The sequence below is a fragment of the Nycticebus coucang genome, chromosome 11, assembly GCF_027406575.1.
Source record: "Nycticebus coucang isolate mNycCou1 chromosome 11, mNycCou1.pri, whole genome shotgun sequence".
NCBI lineage: Eukaryota > Metazoa > Chordata > Mammalia > Primates > Lorisidae > Nycticebus > Nycticebus coucang.
The window spans coordinates 34,006,680-34,027,490 of record NC_069790.1 but is presented as its reverse complement, the minus strand read 5'-3'; the positions used below and the strand labels follow the sequence as shown (position 1 = coordinate 34,027,490).

Sequence of the window (20,811 nt, the reverse complement as noted above, 5' to 3'; positions counted from 1 at the left end):
AAACCAAGACCAGGAGGCAGAATAATTTAGGAAAGAATGACAATAAATTAACCAAATTTCAGATAGGATAGAGATGGTGTGGCCAGGAGGTCTCAGGAAAGAGTAGATTTGGAGGGGCCTACTGTGAGCAGAACATGGCCCTGAAGAGCTTACTGATGTTGCTCAAGGGCTCCATACAGCTTAAGAATCACACAAGCATCTCCCACTACAAACAAAACAAGTACCAAGAGCAGCCTGTGCTGTGTGCATTCCAGACTTTGGGGATGGTACAGGTCTAGGTCAGCACTCATCCTGGAGGAACACAACTGCTGCCCATCAGCTCTCAGTGGAGCTCACCGCAGAGATTGTGCAGCCGCCTGTCTCCAACACGGAGGAGACCAGCATCAGAAACACCCCTGTGGGAAACCAGAGGAGAGCTTCACCTCACTTCTGAAGCTCAGTCTCCCTACCCTGCTCACAGCATGCCAAATCACCCTTTCCTCCCCAGAGCCCCAGGCTGGCTATCCAGACAAGATGCTGGGCTGGGAATGACAGCAGTGCTTAACCCTCACAGCTACAGTTAATGACAACGTGCCACCAGCCAAGCGCTGGTCTCCATGCTCCATTTATACTCCGTTGCTTAATTCCCACAACACTAATCCTATATGGGGAAGAAAATGCCAGGCAGTGAAGGCAGGAAAAGACAGCTCTTGTGTCTTGGTTCAAGGAAAAACTTTTGTTAAGGTGAGTGGGAGGTGGTATATTAACATTTATTATGTTGTTCCTAAAACTTTCTATATATTTCCACACCAATATTTTTTTTTTAATGAGCCTGAAGTTTACACCCCTGTAATCAGCCTAAAATGGCTGCCTCCCACTCCCAGACCTCAGGGCACCCGCACCCGCCGCATTCTGACAACACGCAGGCTACCCCTGCAGGAAACAAACACGGCATAAAAGAGAATCCGTGGCAGATCTGGACTTGGGAAACTCTTGTTCTCCAAGTACATGTAGACAGTCTTCAAACTGTTAGACACAAACTCTGTTTATTAAAAACAATGACGTCAGTGCTGAGTAAAGCACGGAGACGCCTGGGATGACTCTCAGTCCTGCTCCTGGCCAGGGGAAATTGATTACTCCAGTGGGAAAGAAGCCCAGCTCAAACTTTGTGTTTTTTTTTCCTTTTTTCCCCAAGAAAAACTAGAACCCTCAAATCCTTCGCTTCCAAAAAACTCCTAAATAAAATAAAGAGTTAATAGCACATTGAAGCAGTCTCAGGAGAACCACTGCAACAGCTTTAAAGAGGACAAACAAGGTCATAATAAAGAATAGCATTTTTTAAAAAAGGCCTTGTACATAAAACTTACAGGATTTGTAAGTATTTTGATATGATAAAACGTTCAGTGTAATTTTAAACTATTTTAAATGTGAAAGTTTATCACTGCCATGCCAGTGCTTTAATGATATGCTATTTTCATATAATTTAATTTGAAATTCTTAATGAAAAACCAATCTTCTCATTACCATGGATACATAGAAAAATATCATCTGCTTTACCAAAATTCACTTCACAATAGAACAAAGAATGAAAGTGGGATGTGCCTTTATGGTAACCCCTACCTCAATCCCCAAGGAACAAACAAAATGGAAAATAGCTGGGACCGGAGGCCCAGCACTCAAGGGGAAAGAGCTGGTGCGTGCTCTCTGGAGGACATGTACTTCCAGACTTTTAGCCAGGAGAAAACCTTAAAGATCATCTATTCCCAGCCAGCATGGTGGCTCATGCCTATAATCCTAGCACTCTGGGAGGCCAAGGCAGGTGGATTGCTTGAACCCAGGAGTTTGAGGTTGCAGTGAGCTATGATGACACCACTGCACTCTGGCTGGGGTGACAGAGAGAGACTCTGTCTCAAAAATAAAGATCATCTATTCCAGCAGTCTCATCTACAGCTGTGAAAATGAGGTCAAGGGCAGAAGTGACTCAACAAGTCCACATAAGTTATTGACCAGGAATAAAATTCCCAGATCCTAGGAGATTAGAAGCAATAAACTGGTGACAGAGGTGGGGTGGGGTGAGGTGTGGCTTCCACATTTAAGACAGTACAAATGACAGATGACACTGGAAGATAAGGCAGAAAAACTAAAGAGCTTATTGGGGAATAATACAGAATGTTAAGGCTAAGCTCCAGGTGTCTGGAAGGTCAAATCCTGTGGATGCCTGTGCCCAACAAATGCTTGTTTTTTCAAGGATACATGAAGTTTATTTGCGAGATCATACACATTTCCCAGACAATAAAGCTAATGCTCTAATAATTCTTGAGGGCTACTAACTTGTATACAGATGACAGCTTATCTAAATGACCTGAAATAAAAATGACTGACTGTAAGTAAGCACTGAAGAACATACAGTACTTACTTAAGTATCACTAATCACCACCACTCCCAAGGCCACACATATATCTACAGAGCCTTATCAATTGAGACGATATTATGGGAGTCCAAGGACAAGCAGAATAAGACTTTGTTACTCCAGCATGAAATAATAGGAATGTCAGCTTTACTGATTTCTGTCCCAGGCTCAGGAGAGTCTTCCCTCCCCTCCCCTGTAGTTCACCTGTTCCTCTTAGCAATATAACAAGGGAGAGGTGATTCCGCGATAAGATACCTCTTTGTGTTCTAGGCCTTGTATTTACTCTGGTGTCATCCCTCCCTGGGCCGTTCCTTCCTCACAATTAATAGGATTCCTGAAGAGTCTCCTCTGGTGGCCTCACCCCAGGGTCCAGGCACCTGCAGGTGAGTGGGCCTGGCTAGTCCATGGGCCTGATCAGGAGAGTGCGTTTTCCACTATTCACCCATCAGGGATCCCCCCTAGCACCATGCCTGCCCCTCATGCCTCTGCTTTCCATTCTGTGATATCATTCTAACTACATTTCCATGATTTAGAGGACAGAACACGAGCTTTGGAGCCAGACAATCCTGAGTTGAATCTTAGCTCCAATGCCCAAATTGAGCTCTGTGCCTGAGAACAAGTCATTTCTCCTTCCCGAGCCTCAGTGCTCTTGAGTATAATGGAAGACATCAGCGTGGCATGTATGAGAAGATGTGTGAAAAGTGCCCGGCACAAAGCAGGTGCTCCATGGATGCACCTTTCCTCCCGTTCCTCCAGTTGTAACTGTTGGCTCTGGCTTCTTTATCTCTGGAATGGTTTCTCCCAGCTCTGCTCCATGACCCCTTCCCATATGTTTTCTATTGGCAAGAGCTTCTACACCTGAATCATGAAGAGTCTTTAAAAAACCCATCTTGAAAAATGTGATTATACAGTATTGCCAAACTGTGGTTCTTGAAATAGAAATAACAAGATTGCAAAATATGGCCATGCTTTAGATGGATGCTTCTCTACTAAGAGGTAGAGAAGAGGGCCTGGGCTCCCCTAGCCTCACTGTTTGCCCTCATAGGAGAAAGTAGCAGCCAACTGAACAAATGAAAAAGTAGAATGCCCAGTTAAATTTTAATTTCAGATAGATAATAGCAAGGGAAATGCTTGTCTAGCAAAGAAAAGTAGCAGAGAAGGGAAAATAATGATCATGATTTCCAGGGGACAAGGCAGCTGACCCTTGCACCTGGCACCATCAGAGCTTCAGGTTCTTTGGCCAAAAGGGAATTCCTGGTGGAGTCAGAGCTCCGCGTGGCCATAAGGCCCCAGAGAAAACCAGGAGATGGCAAATACATAGTTATGACACTGCAACTCCACCACGTTGCTGGAGGGTATATGGGTTTCAAAGATCACAGTTGCCCAGGCATGCTCCACGTCTGCACAAAATCCACCCATCAAATGCTAACTTGTGAGTTTTATTGTATTTTTATTCATTAATGTTTTATCCATAATTTCATTTACTTGTGAAATATTTATATATAATCTCCTTTAATATTTAATAGTCCATATTAAATATTCCTAAAAATGTTGGAAAAGAGGAGATAAGCCACTCATACTTAAACTTAAGTGCATTCTCTCTTAATTATTTGGATTTTAATTTTCTGTTTTAACAAAAAAGGTGATAAAACTCACAGGAAAATGCACATATGTTACTGTACAGAGTATTATTCCCATGGGATTATTGCGGTAACTTCTTAAATAGACTCCCTCCTTCTGCCCAGCCAGTCTCTTCTCCACCCAGAAGCCAAAATGATCCTTCTAAAAAACAAGTTAGATCACATTGCTTCCCTGCTCAGCATCCTCCAGCGGCTTCCTACCTCATTCCATGTGAGGGGAACTCTTTCCAACAGCCTTCAAGGTCCTGAGGGACTTGGCTCCCCCTTCCTCCTTCCCCTATGATGCCTTCTCAGCACCAGCCCCAGTGGCACTGCCCACCAGGCCTTGCCCAGAACATCCTTGTGCTCCACCACACTCCTCTGGCAGGTCTGTGCTCCAACGCCAGCTTCTCCAAACACCTCTCTGGCCATGCTTTCTAAATTCACATTCCCAGCCCATCCTATCCCCTCCCTGCCATTAGTCCCCATCAACCTACTGCACATTTAACTTTGGCTGTATATTTTGTGTCTCTCTCCACTAGCTTGCAGGGCAAGAGTTTGGCACTTTGTTCCCTAGGATGCCCAGCATGCACAGGGCACATGGTAAACGTGTGCTCAGGAAAGTTATTTACTAAATGCTGCAGAAATACAAGATAAAGATAATGATGACAGTCTTTTTGGAAAGAAGTATGAAGAATCCTCAAATACCATGGAATACTATTCAGCCATTAAAAAGAAGGAGCCTCAAAGTTGCAAATGCTGATATGGATATGGAGAGAAGGGAACACTTTTACACTGCTGGTGGGACTGCAAACTAATACAACCTTTTTGGAAGGACGTACGGAGAATCCTCAAAGAACTCCATCTAGACCTCTCATTTGATCCTGCAATCCCATTACTGGGCATCTACCCAGAAGAAAAAAAATCATTTTATCATAAGGACATCTATACTAGACTGCTTATTGCAGCTCAATTTATAATTGCCAAATAGTGGAAACAACCTAAATGCCCACCAATCTAGGACTGGATTAACAAACTGTAGTATATATACACCATGGAATACTATACAGCCACCAAAAAAGGATGGTGACTTTACATCTTTTGTATGAACCTGGATGGAGTTGAAACACATACTTCTTAATAAATCATCACAAGAATGGAGAAGCAAGAATCCAGTGTACTCAATTCTGATAGGAGGACAATTGATACTAGTACATGATGGGGGGAGGGGAAATGGGGGAGGGGAGAGAGGAAAGAAACAGAGGGGTGGGAGTTTATGGTGTGTGACACACCTCCGGGGGGTAGGACACAATTATTAGAGGGACTTTACCTAACAAAAGCAAGGTATCCTGGTTCTTTGTACCCTTAATGATTCCTTTACAATAAAAAAAGAAAGAGATGGAGACTTTACATCTTTTGTATTAACCTGGATGGAGGTGAAACACATTCTTTTTTTTTTTTGGAGACAAGTGTCTCATTTTGTTGCCTTTGGTAGAGTGCAGTGGCATCATAGCTCACAGCAACCTCAAACTCTTGGGCTCAAGCAATTTTCTTGCCTCAGCCTCCCAAGTAACTGGGACTACAGGTGCCTGCCACAACACTCAGCTATTTTTTAGAGATGGGGGTCTCACTCTTGCTCAGGCTGGTCTTGAACCCTTGGGTTCAGGCAATCCACCCACTTTGGCCTTCCAGAGTGCTGGGATTACAGGCATGAGTCACTGCACATGGCCTGAAACACATTCTTCTTAGTAATATATCAGAAGAATAAAGATGCAAGTATCCTACTCCCTCAATACTAATGTGAAGGCTCGGTGCCCATAGCACAGTGGTTATGGTGCCAGCCATATACAGCGAGGCTGGCGGGTTCGAATCCAGTGCAGACAGCTAAACAACAATAGCAATGACAACAAAAAAATAGCCAGGCATTGTCGCAGGCACCTGTAGTCTGAGCTATTTGGGAGGCTGAGGCAAGAGAATTGCTTAAGCCCAGGAGTTGGAGTTGCTGTGAGCTGTGATGCCATGGCACTCTATCAACGGTGACCTAGTGAGACTCTGCCTCAAAAAAAAAAAAGAAATACTAATATGAAGCCAGTAGACAAACTAATACATGCCTACACAAGAGAAAAACTGAATTCAAGTTGAGGGGAGGAGGAGGAGGAAGGAAGATTGTTCCCACCACATGGACACACTGTAAGGGTGTATGGCACACCTCCTGGGTGAGGACACAACTACAACAGGGGCCTTAGCTAGCACATGCTTGCAAACATTGAAACCTAATCATTTGTACCCTTGCATTAATCTGAAAGTAAAAAACAAGAAAGAAAGAAAAACAAACTTAGAAAGTATTTAATGATGAGATAACTAGAGTAAAATATATTACCTGAAAGGCAAACAACAAATAGATGTCAGGTTTTCTTCAAGACATCAAGGGTGAAAACCCTTCAGCCCTGCCCCTGAAGCCCCTCACTTGCTTTCTTCCTTTCCTCATCAGATAACGACAAAGAGCCAGGATTTTCCTATTTCAGATATTTAATATTCAAAAATGCAGGACAGAGCAATTTTATCATTGGAATTTTATAAATCACATGGTTGAAGAAAGTACATATTTGCCTGAAGTAACATCCTTTCAAAGAGCATCCCAAGTCTCTCCCCACAGGCTAAGAATAGTCATGCAATTCCAGACTAAAGGACGTGCTTCTCAAGGAGTTTCTGCACAACAGGCATTCAACAAAAGCTGCTGATTGACAAAGATCACATCTGTCACCCTTTTAATAGAGGTTTGGCTGAATGGCCTTTAAATGTGAGGCCTGCCAAAACCAACGTGCTAACCAGAATGCCATACCTCTCAGCCGAGTCTCCGATGAGCTGCTGCAAGTCCACCTCCTGCTTCCTCAGGGTTCCAAAGGAAGACTGGCTCTCCACGAGGCCACTGCCCCCGATGTTCAGCTTCACCTTGCCCAGCGCTGTCTCGATGGCCCCACTCACATGGTTTTCAAACTTGCCCTCGTATTTCACAAAGTCTGACTCCACAACCACTGAGATGAATGAGACAAGCAGAGGAATCTAATGAGGAGGAGGCCAGCTGTGTCTCAGGTCACCTAACTCTCCAAGGGACCCCGGGACGCAGAGGCCTGGCATTCAGACAGAGAGCTGGCAGCCACATCACGTGTATGGGCAAGAAAATGGGCTCAGCCTGCCTGTGCGCATGCTGAGGGCACACTGTGACCCGAGGGCCAAGGCTCCCCTGGTGCTTTTTTATTCTCCCATTTTTCAATTCCAGTAGGTAGAGAATGGTGCGTGAAAAACATCTGTATAGTTTAATGAACAATTTTGAAATGAACACCTATCGTCCTCGTGTAGAAACAGAACATTTTAAATGTCTGATTTTCCAGTGTGAAGACAGAAGAGGGACTAGAATGAAACAGATTTAAAACAGAACATTTTAAAGGTCTGCTTTTCTGGGTGAATATGGAAGAGGGACAGTGTTGTTTAAGTGGCAAAGGCTTCCCAGGTGTGGAGTGAGAGGACCACCGTCCTCCACATCTGGCCCGTCAGCCACCTGCACCTGCTGTGGGCGTCTTTCCTTCCCACCCACCAGCCTTGGAGCCTTGGTTGTTGGCCCTCACCACCCTCTCCAATCAAATAACACCTTCCCACATTCAGGATTTTATATCTGACTCCTACCCAGTCACTCAATCCCTTATCTCACAACTCTTTATCTCTGACTTCCTGATAAAGTCAGAGGACAGGCCCTTCTTATCTGAACCCTAATGATAATGTCTGAAGATCTCATTTCTGGATGGCCAGCCTTGTCATTGCTCCATGTTTCTGCTGTTCTCATTTTTAATCCAACCAAAACCACCATAAAAATAGTCTCTATCATCACCCTTTGGCAGATACATTGAAAGTGTACTAGGTCCCAAGCATGATGGCTCCCTGCTGTAATCCTAGTAGTTTGAGAAGCAGAGGTAGAAGTATCACTTGAACCCAGGAGTTTGTGGCTTCTGTGAGCTCTGATGACACCACTGCACTCTAGCCCAGGCAACAGAGTAAGACCCTGTCTTAACACATTGTTGACAGGTCACAAGTCAACTCATGTTTGTACTTGGCATTAGCTATTGCAATTTTTAAAACCCAGGGAAATGTGGGATATTGTAAAATCTTTCTTAACCATGTCACTGTGACATGGGCGTAAAATGGTCAGTCAACAAGGTGTTTTAAAAAGAAAAAGTCTGGTAGGAACTTCAAACTTGGTCTTTTCCATTTGCCTGAGTCGAGGCTCTCCTGGGTTCAGGTTGTACTTCACAAGTGATTCAAACTCACCTAGAGTCGGAAAGGCTTCTTCCCATCCACTCCCTGCCTCACCACCTACATCTCGCCTATATTTCTTTCATTCCAATGAAGAAGTCTTTAATCAGGTTAATGAGAATCAACCACCATCCATTGTCTTTGCAAAATGACGAATCATCTCTACCACCACCAGAAATAAGAAGGCTGTCAAAAAGCCCTCAATTCAAAGCTTTTCCTGTTACTATTTTGTGGGAAACAAACACTTAGAGAAATGCTTTGGTAAAGAGGATACAGCAGATATGAAGAGCTTCCAGTTATATCCCTATTCTAGTATAACTAACTGGGAGACTTGGATAAAATTCATCTTCCTGAAAAAGAAAATTTAGAGATCATTAATGGAACGTACCTGATGGATTTTGTTGTGAGCTGGTATATGTAAGGCATGAAAAACAGAGCCTGGCACACAGCAGGGCTCAATCTATCCACTGGCTTGAAGACAGAGCAACATCATTTTCTGATAAACAGGATAGTGCTATGTTTTACAAAGTGCAAAAAGATAAATATTCTATCTGCAGGACACAGTTCTGGTCTCAGCCAGCTTAATACCACTTAATACCACTCCTGGCAACTCTCTCCAAGACTGGACTCCACAGCAGGTAGGGACACTCAAGAGTTTGTCTATGTAATCCCAAAAGCCACCCTAGACACACTCTAGAAGAGATGTCATTTGTGCACACTTCTGGATTGTCATCAACTGCTTCTGGTGGAAGGGAAGAAATGAGGGAACCAACAGGCCACAGCTTAGACTGCCAGCAACCAATCCACCACCCTTCTGCCTGCACGCCCCAGACAACACACAGGCCAATGTTATTGTAAGTAGCAAAAAAAGACAAAGGTCAAGAATCCTGAGCCTGTTCAGCAGACAAAGTAGAGGACACTTCTCATCACAGCACCAGCACCAACAGCTCACAGAATCCAGGCTGAGCTCTGACCTCAGAAGATCAGCACATCTGGGGAGTCTCCACACTCTTTACACTAAGTAAGAGGTATTTTAACATCTAAGCTTAACACTAATCTAAGCTTAACACTAGCTTTAACACTAATCTAAGTGACTGGTGAAATTCCAATCACTCTGGGGTCTCTTGTCTATTTTATAAATTTTCCTTTCTTTTGTTCCTCTTCCTATTTAGTTCTTTTACCACTCAATAGAAAGTGCACAAATTCTGGTAGGGATGGAAATGGAATGCCATAAAATTAATGTCAACGCATTCACCATTGCTCCTATAAGCCAGTAGAAGGCAGCACTGGCTGGAATGCTTATCTGGAAGAAAGTCTGGAGAATTTTTGTAAACTCAAATTATATCCTCTCTTTTCTCCTTTAATAAAGATGTGATCACAAAATTAGGGAACTTCAGAACTGAAAGGAGACTCAAACATCATTTTGTCCAATAGTTAAGACTTAATAGCCAGGTGTGGTAGTTCATGTCTATAATCCTACCACTTTCGGAAGCTGAGGCAGGAGAATGGCTTGAAGTCAGGAGTTTGAGACCAGCCTAGACAATAGAGTGAGACCCTATCTGTACAAAAAATAGAAAAATGAGCTGGGCACAGTAGCTTACACCTGTAGCCCTAGCTAGTCGGGAAGCTGAAATGGGAAGATCACTTAAGCCCAGGAGTTTGAGGTTGCAGTGAGCTGTGATGATGCCACTGTACTCTAGCCTGGGGGACAAAGACCCCACCTCAAAAACAAACAAACAGCAATAAAAAAAAAAAAACATAAAAAAACAAGAGTTGATATTTTCATATATTCCCATGCCCCAAAAAGTAATATAGCAAAGAGCATACAAGTCTTCAAAAAGTTCCCAATATCTGGTCTCATAATTCTATCTTTAAGAATCTATGCTAAAGCAAAGCTAAAAACAAAAAAGAACAAAAATGTTCATGGTAGCCTTATTTATTAAGTGCTAAATTGGAACAGTTAATCAAATTAGGGTGTGCACAATGGAATACAACGTGCTCACTAAAAATAGTATTTAAAATATTTAAATCTATGGAGAAAAACTTAGATATGGTTAAATAAAAAATAAATAAGGAATATATATATATTGGATGTAGTATGTTTCCAATTTTGTGATTTAAAATTGGATGCAGTCCAGGCACGATAGCTCATGCCTGTAATCCAAGGTGGGAGGATTGCTTAAGGTCAGGAGTTTGAGACCAGCCTAGGCAAGGGTGAGACCCTATTTCTACTAAAAATAGAAAAATTATCCAGGCACAGTGGTGGGCACCTGAAGTCCGAGCTACTCAGGAGGCTGAGGCAGGAGGATCACTTGAGCCCAGAGTTTGAGGCTGCAGTGAGCTATGAGGACACCATTATATCCTACCCCACCCCCCCACCACACCCCCCCATGAGAAAGCAAGACTCTGTCTCAAAAAAAAAAAAAAAAAGAAAGAAAGAAAAACGGATGCAAAGAATAATAAATTGCAGTCCAAGAGTTACTTGGAATGAATATATGATGGTGGGTTTTTTGTTCATTTTTAAATCTTCATCCTTTTCCACATTTTATACTCTGTTAATGCACATGACTGCATTTTTGATGCCTGACTATTGTTGGCTTTCAAGCCCTAATCCTCCTTCTCTCTCTGTTGCATATCTGGGCAAGCTGATAAGACAGCCCAGGTGCTCTATGCATGGGTGCCAGTGAAAGGTCAAACTACATATGCCTCAGCTCTTTTGCAGGGACCTTGCCCATCTCCACTCACTAATCATAAGAAAAACTGAGTCTGTCTCCTTATCCCCCTCTCTCAAGCCCCTTTGGGACCAGCTTTAGAGCCTCTGCCCTGCTCTACCCAGAAGGCATCATTATGTGAGTAATAAAATTTTCTCATCCACTTGATGCCTATAAGGCATCATCAACCTCAAAACCAAACCAAATTTTAGGTGGGGGAGTCACCCCACTTATTCTGAGTGGCCACAACTTTTACAAATGGCATGTCTTACTTTTGTACCAAAACTGGAATTTATTTACAGATGAGATTGGGCGCATTCAGGGTGTTATAGCACTAGACTGAAAAATTATCTTTCACCCAGCTATCATTCAGCATAAGGTTATTTAACTTCCATGTTTTTGTATGAGTATGCAGATTCCTGTTGTTACTCAGCTCAAGTTTTATTCCATGGTGGTCCGAGAAGATGCATGGAATAATTTCTATTCCTTTAAATTTACTGAAGTTAGACTTGTGACCTAAGATGTGATTGATTTTGGAGTAAGTTCTGTGGGCTGATGAGAAGTATGTGTATTCAGTTTTGCTGGGATGAAATGGTACACAGCTATGATTTAATTAAAAAAAATTATCTTCAAAAGATTAAGCTATAAATTTTCATGTTGGGCCTGAAAAGAAGAATTTTGTTCTTTTTAAGAAAAGATATGTTATAAAAGCAGGAATGCAAAGAAACAAGAGAATTCATCATAAGGTGTGTAGACAACTTGAGTTTAAAGAAATCATCTTTGCTTCTGGGACTAATTGTGGAATATACCCAGGGAACATACCTGGACTCAGAAATGGGTCTTTTGTAAGTACATCTCCAAGAGAGATAGATAAAAACTGGTACTTGGGTCGTTGCCAGCACCAGAATCTCTTCTTTTTGGTCACAAGACTTAGAAGTTGTAATTTATCAGAGTCATTCAAATTTGATACTGCAATCAGGTTGCCGCCAGCATCAACTTCTCTAAGGAAATTCCTTGTTGCTTTGGCAAACATTTTGAAATCTCCAGATTACCTGAAAAAATAAAGTTAGCACCAAATCAAACAAGAAGTTATTATTATTTTTTCCCTAAAATTACCTTATTTCTCCCTAGCCTCAGCAGTATACACAAAAGACTACCTTCTCCCTAGGAGACAAGACACTCCTGTTGTGAGTTCAGCTGACAAAGAAGTCAAATTGAGGTATCGAAAGAGCATATGTGTTCCGGTCAGGATAGGTTAGTTACACTTGAGAGTCAACAACCCTACAATCTTAGTGGCTTGTAACTAAAAAGGTCTAACTGTTGCACACACTACATGTCCAATACAGAGGGACAGGAGAGCTTTATTAGAGTTTTTCAGGGATGCAGACTGAATGGGAAGCTACCATCTTGAACACTACCGGGTCCTTATGGAACAGAAAAGAGAGTTCTGGAAGCTTTTGCACCAGCATTAAATGCGCTGGCCCAGAAGACACTTGTTGGAACTGGGCCATGGCCTCAGCCAACCATGAGGACCAGGAATACAATCCTACCAAAAATCTGGTAGGAAGAACAACATGCTGACTACAATAGGTAGCTCACTTATGACTATTTCCTAAAGAGTCAAAAGTGCTTTATCTCTACTCTGCAGCATCTCTCCTTTGCAGAAATGAAAACTACCTATGACTTTTTAACCCAGAAATGAAGGCATGGTCATACTTTAGCTAGAGGGAAAAAGAAGAAAGAGACACATTAGAAGATAGAGAAGTACTATGTTCAGTGCAAGATGTATAGAATTTTTAATAAATGGTGTTGGAATAATGGATTAAACATCTGGAAAAAAAATAAGTCTGATTCCTCTTTCATGCCATACACAAGGACAAATTGTCAATGGATCACAAGTTTCTTTAAGGAAAAATCAAACTCTAAAAGTACTAGAAAAAAAGCAGACATTTACACAATTGTAGAATGAGAAGGGCCTTCAGAAAGACAAAGGGCAAACTGAGAAAAATACTCTTAATACTCATGACAAAGAACAAGAATACTTAGTACATTAAAAAAAAACTTGTACAGGCTTGGCGCCCATAACTCAGTGGTTAGGGTGCTGGCCACATACACCAGGGCTGGCGGGTTCAAACCCAGCCCAGGCCTGCTAAACAACAATGAGAAATGCAATAAAAAAATATATAGCCAGGTGGGCGGTGTCTGTGGCTCCAAGGAGTAAGGCCCCTGCCCCATATGCCGGAGGTGGAGGGTTCAAACCCAGCCCCAGCCAAAAACTGCAAAAAAAAAAATATATATATATCTGGGCAATGTGGCAGGTGCTTGTAGTCCCAGCTACTTGAGAGGCTGAGGCAGGAGAATCACTTAAGCACAAGAGCTTGAGGTTGCTGTGAGCTGTGACATCACAGCACTCTACAGAGGGAGACATAGTGAGACTCTGTCTCAAAAAAAGAAAAAATTACACAAATCAACTTATAATATACTATACTCCAGTAGAAACATGGACAAACATTATAAACAATTCACAACATACAAACTGCACATAGCCAAAAACACACATATATATGTGTGTTTCATGTATGTATGTATATAGATATAGATATAGATTTTAAAAATTTATTACATGCTGGGCATTATACCTCACGCATATAATCCCAGCACTCTGAGAGGCCGAAGCAGATAGATTGCTTAAGCTTAGGTCTTCTAGTCCACCCTGAGCAAGACTGAGACGCTGTCTATACTAAAAAAATTTAAAAACTAGCCAGACATCATAGAAAAAAAAAAGAAAAAACTAGCTGGGTATTTTTGGCTGATACCTATAGTCCCAGCTACTTCAGAGGCTGAGGCAGAGGATTGGTTGAGCCCAAGAGTTTGAGGTTGTTGTGAGCTATGACCCCACGACACTCTACCCAGGGCATGGAGTGAGACCCTATCTCAAAAAAAAAAAAAATTTATTACATACAAAAACACAAACTGTAATAACATTGTTTTAAAACTATCCAAGGTCAAAAGTTGAAAGGTCAAATGGACAGAAACTGTGTTTTCTATGTATTCAAACCCCGGCTCTTGGCACACTCACATAATTACACTGCTCTCTTAGAATTTAAGAACTGAGGCCTGGGCAACATAGCAAGACCCTAACTCCACAAAAAATTTTTTTAATTGGCCAGGCATGTTGATATGCACCTGTGGTCCGAGGTACTTGAAAGACTGAGGGAATAGCATCCCTGATCACACTACCACATTCCAGCCACCTTACACCTTTAAAAAAAAAAAAATAGCCACCTTACATTATACCTTACATGACCTTCCTCGTTCAATCTACTTTCTTTATGAATATCTCCTCTAGGGCACTGGAAATCATTTGCCTTACTTATCACTAGCTCTTCTCAAAAGTACTTTTTCTTAGCTTATTTTATAAAGCTGTAGATACCTTATATATTCTTATTTCTTACTAGGTAAGAGATTCTAAATATGCAAGGAAGAAGGATAACTAAATATGCTCAGGCCGTCATGTCTAATTAATCTCTCACTATCCAGAGCATAAGGACCTTGCGTTCAATGGAACACTCTTACTCATTTACCAAGTCATTAGCTGAACCATCCTTTAATTATTTTTGAGTATCTACTACGCCAAGCACTGTCTTTAAGCACTTAGGATACAGAAAAAAAAATAATCTCTCTCCTCGATGAGCTACTAGTCTTGTGGCCAGACAGAGAAATAAACAGCTAAGTTTTATGCTAGCTATTGGCCTAGATTGCTTCGGAGAAAGAACCAAGAAGAACGCGTCTAAATCCCACTGGCCAGTGACACAGGGTCACAGAAGCAGAGGGTATCCAAGCTGCACTTGTAGGGTACATAGAAGCTGGGCGAAGAACACGGTAAGGATGCTGTGCCCAGGAAGCAGCCATCACAAAAGCACAGTATTTGCAGCAGTTGGTGGAGAGGTAAAGAAGACAGAGTAAGGCAAGATGTGTCACCAGCAAGCTCGTGAGGGCCCAGGGGCCACTGTGTTGTGTTGCAGGGTCCATCCACCACTTCCTCAACGACACTTCCTTGTGGCTTGTCAAGATCTGGGACTGCCTCATACACTGGAGCTCAGGGTTCCAGAGTGGGGAAGCACCAGAGACCAGGCTGAGGAGGCTGCCCTGGTCCAGGTTCCAGGTTCAGAAGGTCTAAGCCTCCTCTGCAAGGGAGCCAGGGCAGTAGGAGCCACTGGAGGGTGTGTCTAGGGAGCAGCGTTATCAGCATTGTCTTAAGGGAGATTTTCTGGAAGCAAATTAGGAAGTGAACTAGAGAGTGACAAGAATGATGACTCTGAACTATGTCAGTGGCATAAGGATAGAAAAGATACTAGCTTGGTGGTTTTACCAGACTCTGGTTAGATGAGGGCCCCTGATGAAAGAAAGAAGACCCCCTGGCTGTCATCCAGGTGTCCCAGGGGTGGGCTGAGTGATGAGATGGAGAAGCCAGTGGCTAAGAGCAGGAATTACCAGGGAAGCAGAGTGATGGGACCTGGTAAGGCAGTAAGGCACGAGAATGACTCTCGGGTAGGGCATGAGATTTATTTTCTCAAACACAGGGAAAGAACATTTAACAAAATAGGGTCTCCCCAGGCACCTGTGGGAACTCCTCCTGCTGATCCAAGAGAAAAGCCAGCAGGATCTGCCTCAATTTACTGCTAGTGTCAGGATCTTTATTTTCACAGTTTCTATTCTTTTCTGGGACAAGCTGAAAGAGAGTTCAGATCAATAGGCTTCTATAGAAACCACATCGGGTTTGCTGTTAGAAACAAAATAAAACCCCTCTGTTGTGAGGTGCATAGCTTTAGTAATGATATCAATCCTCCCAAGAGGGATTACAGGGTAATAAAAGGAAATTCCAAAATTAATTTTTAATTTTTGTTTTTCATCTAATATCAAACACAGACTATTTGCTTTCTTGACGAAGCAGGCTGCTTCAGGGAGAGTGACCAGAGGTGGCTATTGCTTTGTAGGTTTTTATTAGAATCAGGCTTATTCAATTATAGGACTCTTTGAAAATATTCTTGTGAAGTTAAAGTTAGAGGTTTCTTTTTTATTATTATGTCTAAATATATGAAACATTTACATGGCTCAAAAATCTAAACTATGTGCTGGGCGCGGTGGCTCATGCTTGTAATCACAGCACTTTGGGAGGCATAGGTGGGTGGACTGCTTGAGCTCAGGAGTTTGAGACCAGCCGGAGCAACACTAACACCCTGTCCCTAAAAATACCGTCCTTACATCAGGTGCCTGTACTCCTAGCTCCTTGGGAAGCTGAGGCAAGAGGATCACTTGAGCCAAGAGTTTGAGGTTGCTGTGAGCTACCATGTCTTGGCACTCTGCTGAGAGTGATAAAGTGAGACTCTGTCTCAAAAAAAAAAAGGAAAAAAGAATCAGTCTTAGCAACAGTGTGTCATCAAACGTTTGGATTTTTGTCAATCTGATAGGTAAGAAATGGTAGGTTATATTATATTAATATAATTTTATTAATTATTTATTTAGGTTATGTTATTTTAATACAATTAAAATCAAGCACCTTTTTATTTTGTTTAAAGGCTTTTGAATTTCTTTCTTTAAACCTTTGCATCCTTGGCCATTTTCTTTTGTTTATGTTTACGCTTTCTTTCTAGGAACTTTTGATATAACAGAAACATCAGTCAAAATATAGACTAAATATTTAATATAATAGAGTTTATCATGTGGTATTAGGAGATAATACACTTCCAAATACCATTGTTAAACAACTAAAGTTAACTGGTCTACTCAAGAAAGAATAAAAAATATGCCCAAGTCCAAACAAACAAATGACCTAGAATCCAAGCTGCCTGACACAGACAAGCATAGTAATGTCTTGATTAGCCAGAAGTCAGACTTTGGACTCAAATTTCCACTATACTGCAACTTAGACATAGAAGAAAATGGCCTCAGGAAAGATATAGCTCAAATACCTCACAGCCTAAAAGCCACTGCACTTCACATCTGATCCTGGACTCTCACCCAGAGCCTCAAGAATTATACAGTAGAACCTCCTCCATAGTTGACCAACTCCTTACATTGACCACCGTCTTAAGTTGACCTAATTTTCATAGAAGGACATGCACCACATGCACATTATCAGTGTAGTAGGCCTAGTTCTTTATGTTGACCATCTCCGTATATTGGCCAGTTTGTTACAGTCCCTTAGGTGGTCAACTTACAGAGGTTCTACTGTATTAGCAAATGATCCTTATTCGCTTATCTGGTCTCTGCTCTAACCAAATTAGAACTTAAACAGCCAAGCTTGAGTCAGACTCCTGGACAGGATACCTGGAAGGAAGAGACCAAGAACACAAGACAGTGACACCAAGTTAGCAAAGCCAACTGGGCCACTGGGAACAAAGAATTTTAAAAATAGCTGCCAAGGTAATGATTTCGGGAGAATACGCTATACTCACTAGCACCTATTAAGACTGATTCAAAGTCACAGAATTATCTAGCCTTTGCACTGGAAGGGATCCAGTTCTTTCTAACACTCCATTCAGGATTCTTCTTTACAGTAGCTGTGGTTAACACTGGCCCTCAACATCAAAATACTCTAGATAAAGAGGAGGGCAACTGTTTGTTAAGTATCTGCTATGTGCCAGGCATTGGATTTAATATTTTATACACATTTCCTTATTTAATCTTCCTACAAAGTATGTATTAACCACATTTTACAGATGTGTAACTGAAGTGCAAAGATGTTAAGTAACTTTGCCCATGATCATGAGAAAGAGAGAGGGAGCCCTCACAGCAGGGAGCTGGCCTGGTACTATTAGAGAGGCCTGGCATTGCTAACGGTGAACAATTCACAGAACATCAGCATCAGGAAAGGCCACTCTGTGATCATGATGGATCAAGACTAAAACAAGACTAGTCTGGGATTATGTCTGAACACAGACTAAGCACAAACATGTTTAAAACACAAAACAACCAAATACCACCCTCCTTTCAATCCTGGCCAATAAGTGGCTGCTGCTTCTTGATCAATCACAGCTTTAGCCTTGCTCTGGCCGTCTTTCCTTTTAGGTAAGATTTATGAGAATACGCAATCGTAGAACTTTCTCCACTTCCTGACAGCATCCAAGCCAGAGGAAAGCCTGCTTCCTTAAATCCTCCACCACCCCCAGATTTCCCACAAGCCCAATTCCTCTAAGTCCTTTCTAAGGCCCCTTAATGAGACATGTCAGGGTTCCCTGTGATTTCCCTCACTGCAAGGAGCAACCAGCTCAACTTACTCCACTCTAGGTCTGTTCCTGGTCGTCTATAGAGGGCACTGAATGTCACGCAGGGAATTAGTGCTGAGCCAGACGACATCCAAGGCCTACTTGACACCAAAGCCTGTGCCCTCCACCACTGTGCGCTGCTCTCCCTGTTCAGCTTTTTTCTCTTTGAATTTGGGCTACGTATGATTCATCTTGTAAAGTAAGAAAATGTGCTTGAAAGGGTAAATTTCAGTTATTATGGAAACAAAAACCATTGCTCTGGAACACATGTTGTTTCCTCACTGTCTGGGGAAATGCGACTTTGCTGAAGTCTACTTGTCTCATTGCTAACAAATTCGGCACATCGTAATTATTTTTCGTTTTCCAGGTAACAAAGTTAAATCGATTCTATTAAACTAAAACAGATGTGTCATCCTTTTATATCTTTTGATGCTTGCAGTATCAAGCAAGTTCATATCTGAACTTTCTTTCAATGAAAATAAAAATACAGTAGAACCTCTGTAAGTTGACCACCTAAGGGACTGTAACAAACTGGCCAATATATGGAGATGGTCAACATAAAGAACTCTATCATTTCTTTCTAAAATAAAAATCGGTATGTGAAATACACAAATGATGGTCACAAGACAGGCATGAGCTTTTTCAAAAGGGCCAGGGTGAAGACCAAAAGCTTTTTAGGAGGTGCAGTGGGTAACAGCAGGGTTAGGATCAGGGAAGACCACTTGCTCTGAGCCTTGAGCGCCTGGAGGGGCAAAAAGAACAAATACAAAGCCTGCTCTTAAGGCCGGGGCTGCGGGGGTCTGAGCCCCCTCTCAGATCTGCGGCCTCAGCCTCTCCTGGCTTTCCTTTAGAAGAGCCTGTCCGTGGTGAGTTTAGAAGATGCTTCATTTTTACTCTTTAGCTTCTTCTCCAACCCCACAGCACTTCTTTCCACCTGGACTCAGCCGTCCGTCTGTCCGCCTAGCCACCTGCCTGCCTGCCTCTTGGGGACCGCGATCCCCATACGTCTATCCCTTTCACCACCCATTCATTGTTTTGGACACAGTGGACTCTTGAGGAGCGGCTGGAAGGCGTGTTTACCACCAGCGCTGTTCTGAGAGCTGCCCTCTAGCCCTTCCCTGTCAGGTACAGACCGCAGCGGCTCCCGAAGGTTAGGGCGTCCTCCTGTGGGGGCCAGAGGAAGCCGCTGTCGAGTCACTGCCCTGCACACCGGGGTCCTGGCCTCCTCCCCAAGCTTGGGCCCACCGTATCTCTGACCGCGGCGGTCCAGGCAAACGCTGACCACCCCGCCCGCTCCGGCCTTCTCCCGCACACACTCCCCCAAGCCGACAGAGCCTCGGCTGCGGGTAGCGGAGAAACCGGGAGACAAAGGCTGAACGCCTGGGGAGGCGGTGATGGGGACAGAGAAAGTACCGGCGGCGCCCGCAGCAGCCAGGGAAGGACGCGGCAGCGGAGACGGGCCCGGATGGGGAGGGCGAGGGGAGTGACGGGGCGGCCCATCGCCTCGTCTCCCTACGAAAGGGAGGGTGGAGTGTCCCCGAGAGAAAGCGTCGTTCGGCCTCGGCTCCCCTCGGCTCGGGACACCTGGACGGAAAAAGAGGAGCCGGAGCGGAGCCCGGAGCTCGCGGCTGCCACGCACTTACCCGCGCGCCCGCCGCTCGGTCCCGGCAGCCACGCGCGGGGCAGGTCGGAGGAGCCGGGCGGGCGCTCCGGCGGAGGGAGGGACAAGGGCGGGCCGCTGGGACCTTTGTCTGTTCCCGCCCCCGGAGCCACCCGGGAGGCGGCGGAAGGGGCGCGCCCGAGACCACGCCGAAGGCCCGGAGCGGGGGCTCCCTGCTGTGGTGCAACTCCCTGGAGCCTCGCCGCTTGCGGCCGAGGCTAAAGTCCTCGCACACTTCTCAGGATCCAAAGCCTGGGGCGCACGGCCTCCCCTCCCGCCGCTCGGGACCGGGATTTTAAGGGCAGCGCCTTGTCTCCCACCGCTGGCCACCGACAGCGGGGCGTGCACTGGCTCCGTGTCATCACGGTTCATCTAGGAAAGTCCCAGGCCTCTCCAGCTGTAGTATCCTGCAGGCGCACTGCCCACACTTGGCCCCAACAGTAATGATCCACGGGAACTGTACTCTAAGCTCCTGTAGAACTGAGCATCGCTCATACACTGGGTGTGCTCAGTAAATACCGAACGACGGAATCTGAGCATAGCTGGTGCTCAAAATTGCTTGCTTATGGAAAAATTGAACATTCGATCCTTCCAGTCAGGATCTGTAGATCATTCTGTGCAATTCTCTCAGCTGGGCTGAGAGCAATGAACGAGAGAAAATGAGATGCCTGCCCTCCGAGAACTTACACTCAGAGATTAGGGAGCTTTGTGGCGCCTGGTAACTGGGGTGGGGAGGCAGATAGAGGCCTGGCAGGGATTTCCCTTGGGCCTCCATAGGCTTTGCTCATATCTCCAGGTCGCAGTTACCCGCCTCTTTATACAGCCTTCCCTGACCGTCAGAAGCGTAAGTGCCCAC

General features: G+C 43.8%; 1 protein-coding gene across 3 annotated transcripts in view; it reads right to left on the bottom strand.

The window, feature by feature from the left end:
* The window catches only part of GSDME (gasdermin E), a 48,700-nt gene extending 28,636 nt beyond the window's left edge, over positions 1-20,064 (bottom strand). Inside the window, exons 1-3 of one of the 3 annotated variants that reach the window (XM_053608880.1) lie at positions 19,939-20,064; positions 11,850-12,079; positions 6,851-7,043 (exon numbers count right to left, since the gene is read on the bottom strand). In XM_053608880.1, the coding sequence (XP_053464855.1) occupies positions 6,851-7,043; positions 11,850-12,060 (404 nt within the window). In that variant the 5' untranslated portion in view covers positions 12,061-12,079; positions 19,939-20,064. Of the gene's footprint in view, positions 1-6,850; positions 7,044-11,849; positions 12,080-15,648; positions 15,734-19,938 lie in introns of those variants that run through there. The other 2 variants (XM_053608878.1, XM_053608879.1) reach the window with 2 other exon arrangements.
* Between the last annotated feature and the right edge of the window lie 747 nt (positions 20,065-20,811).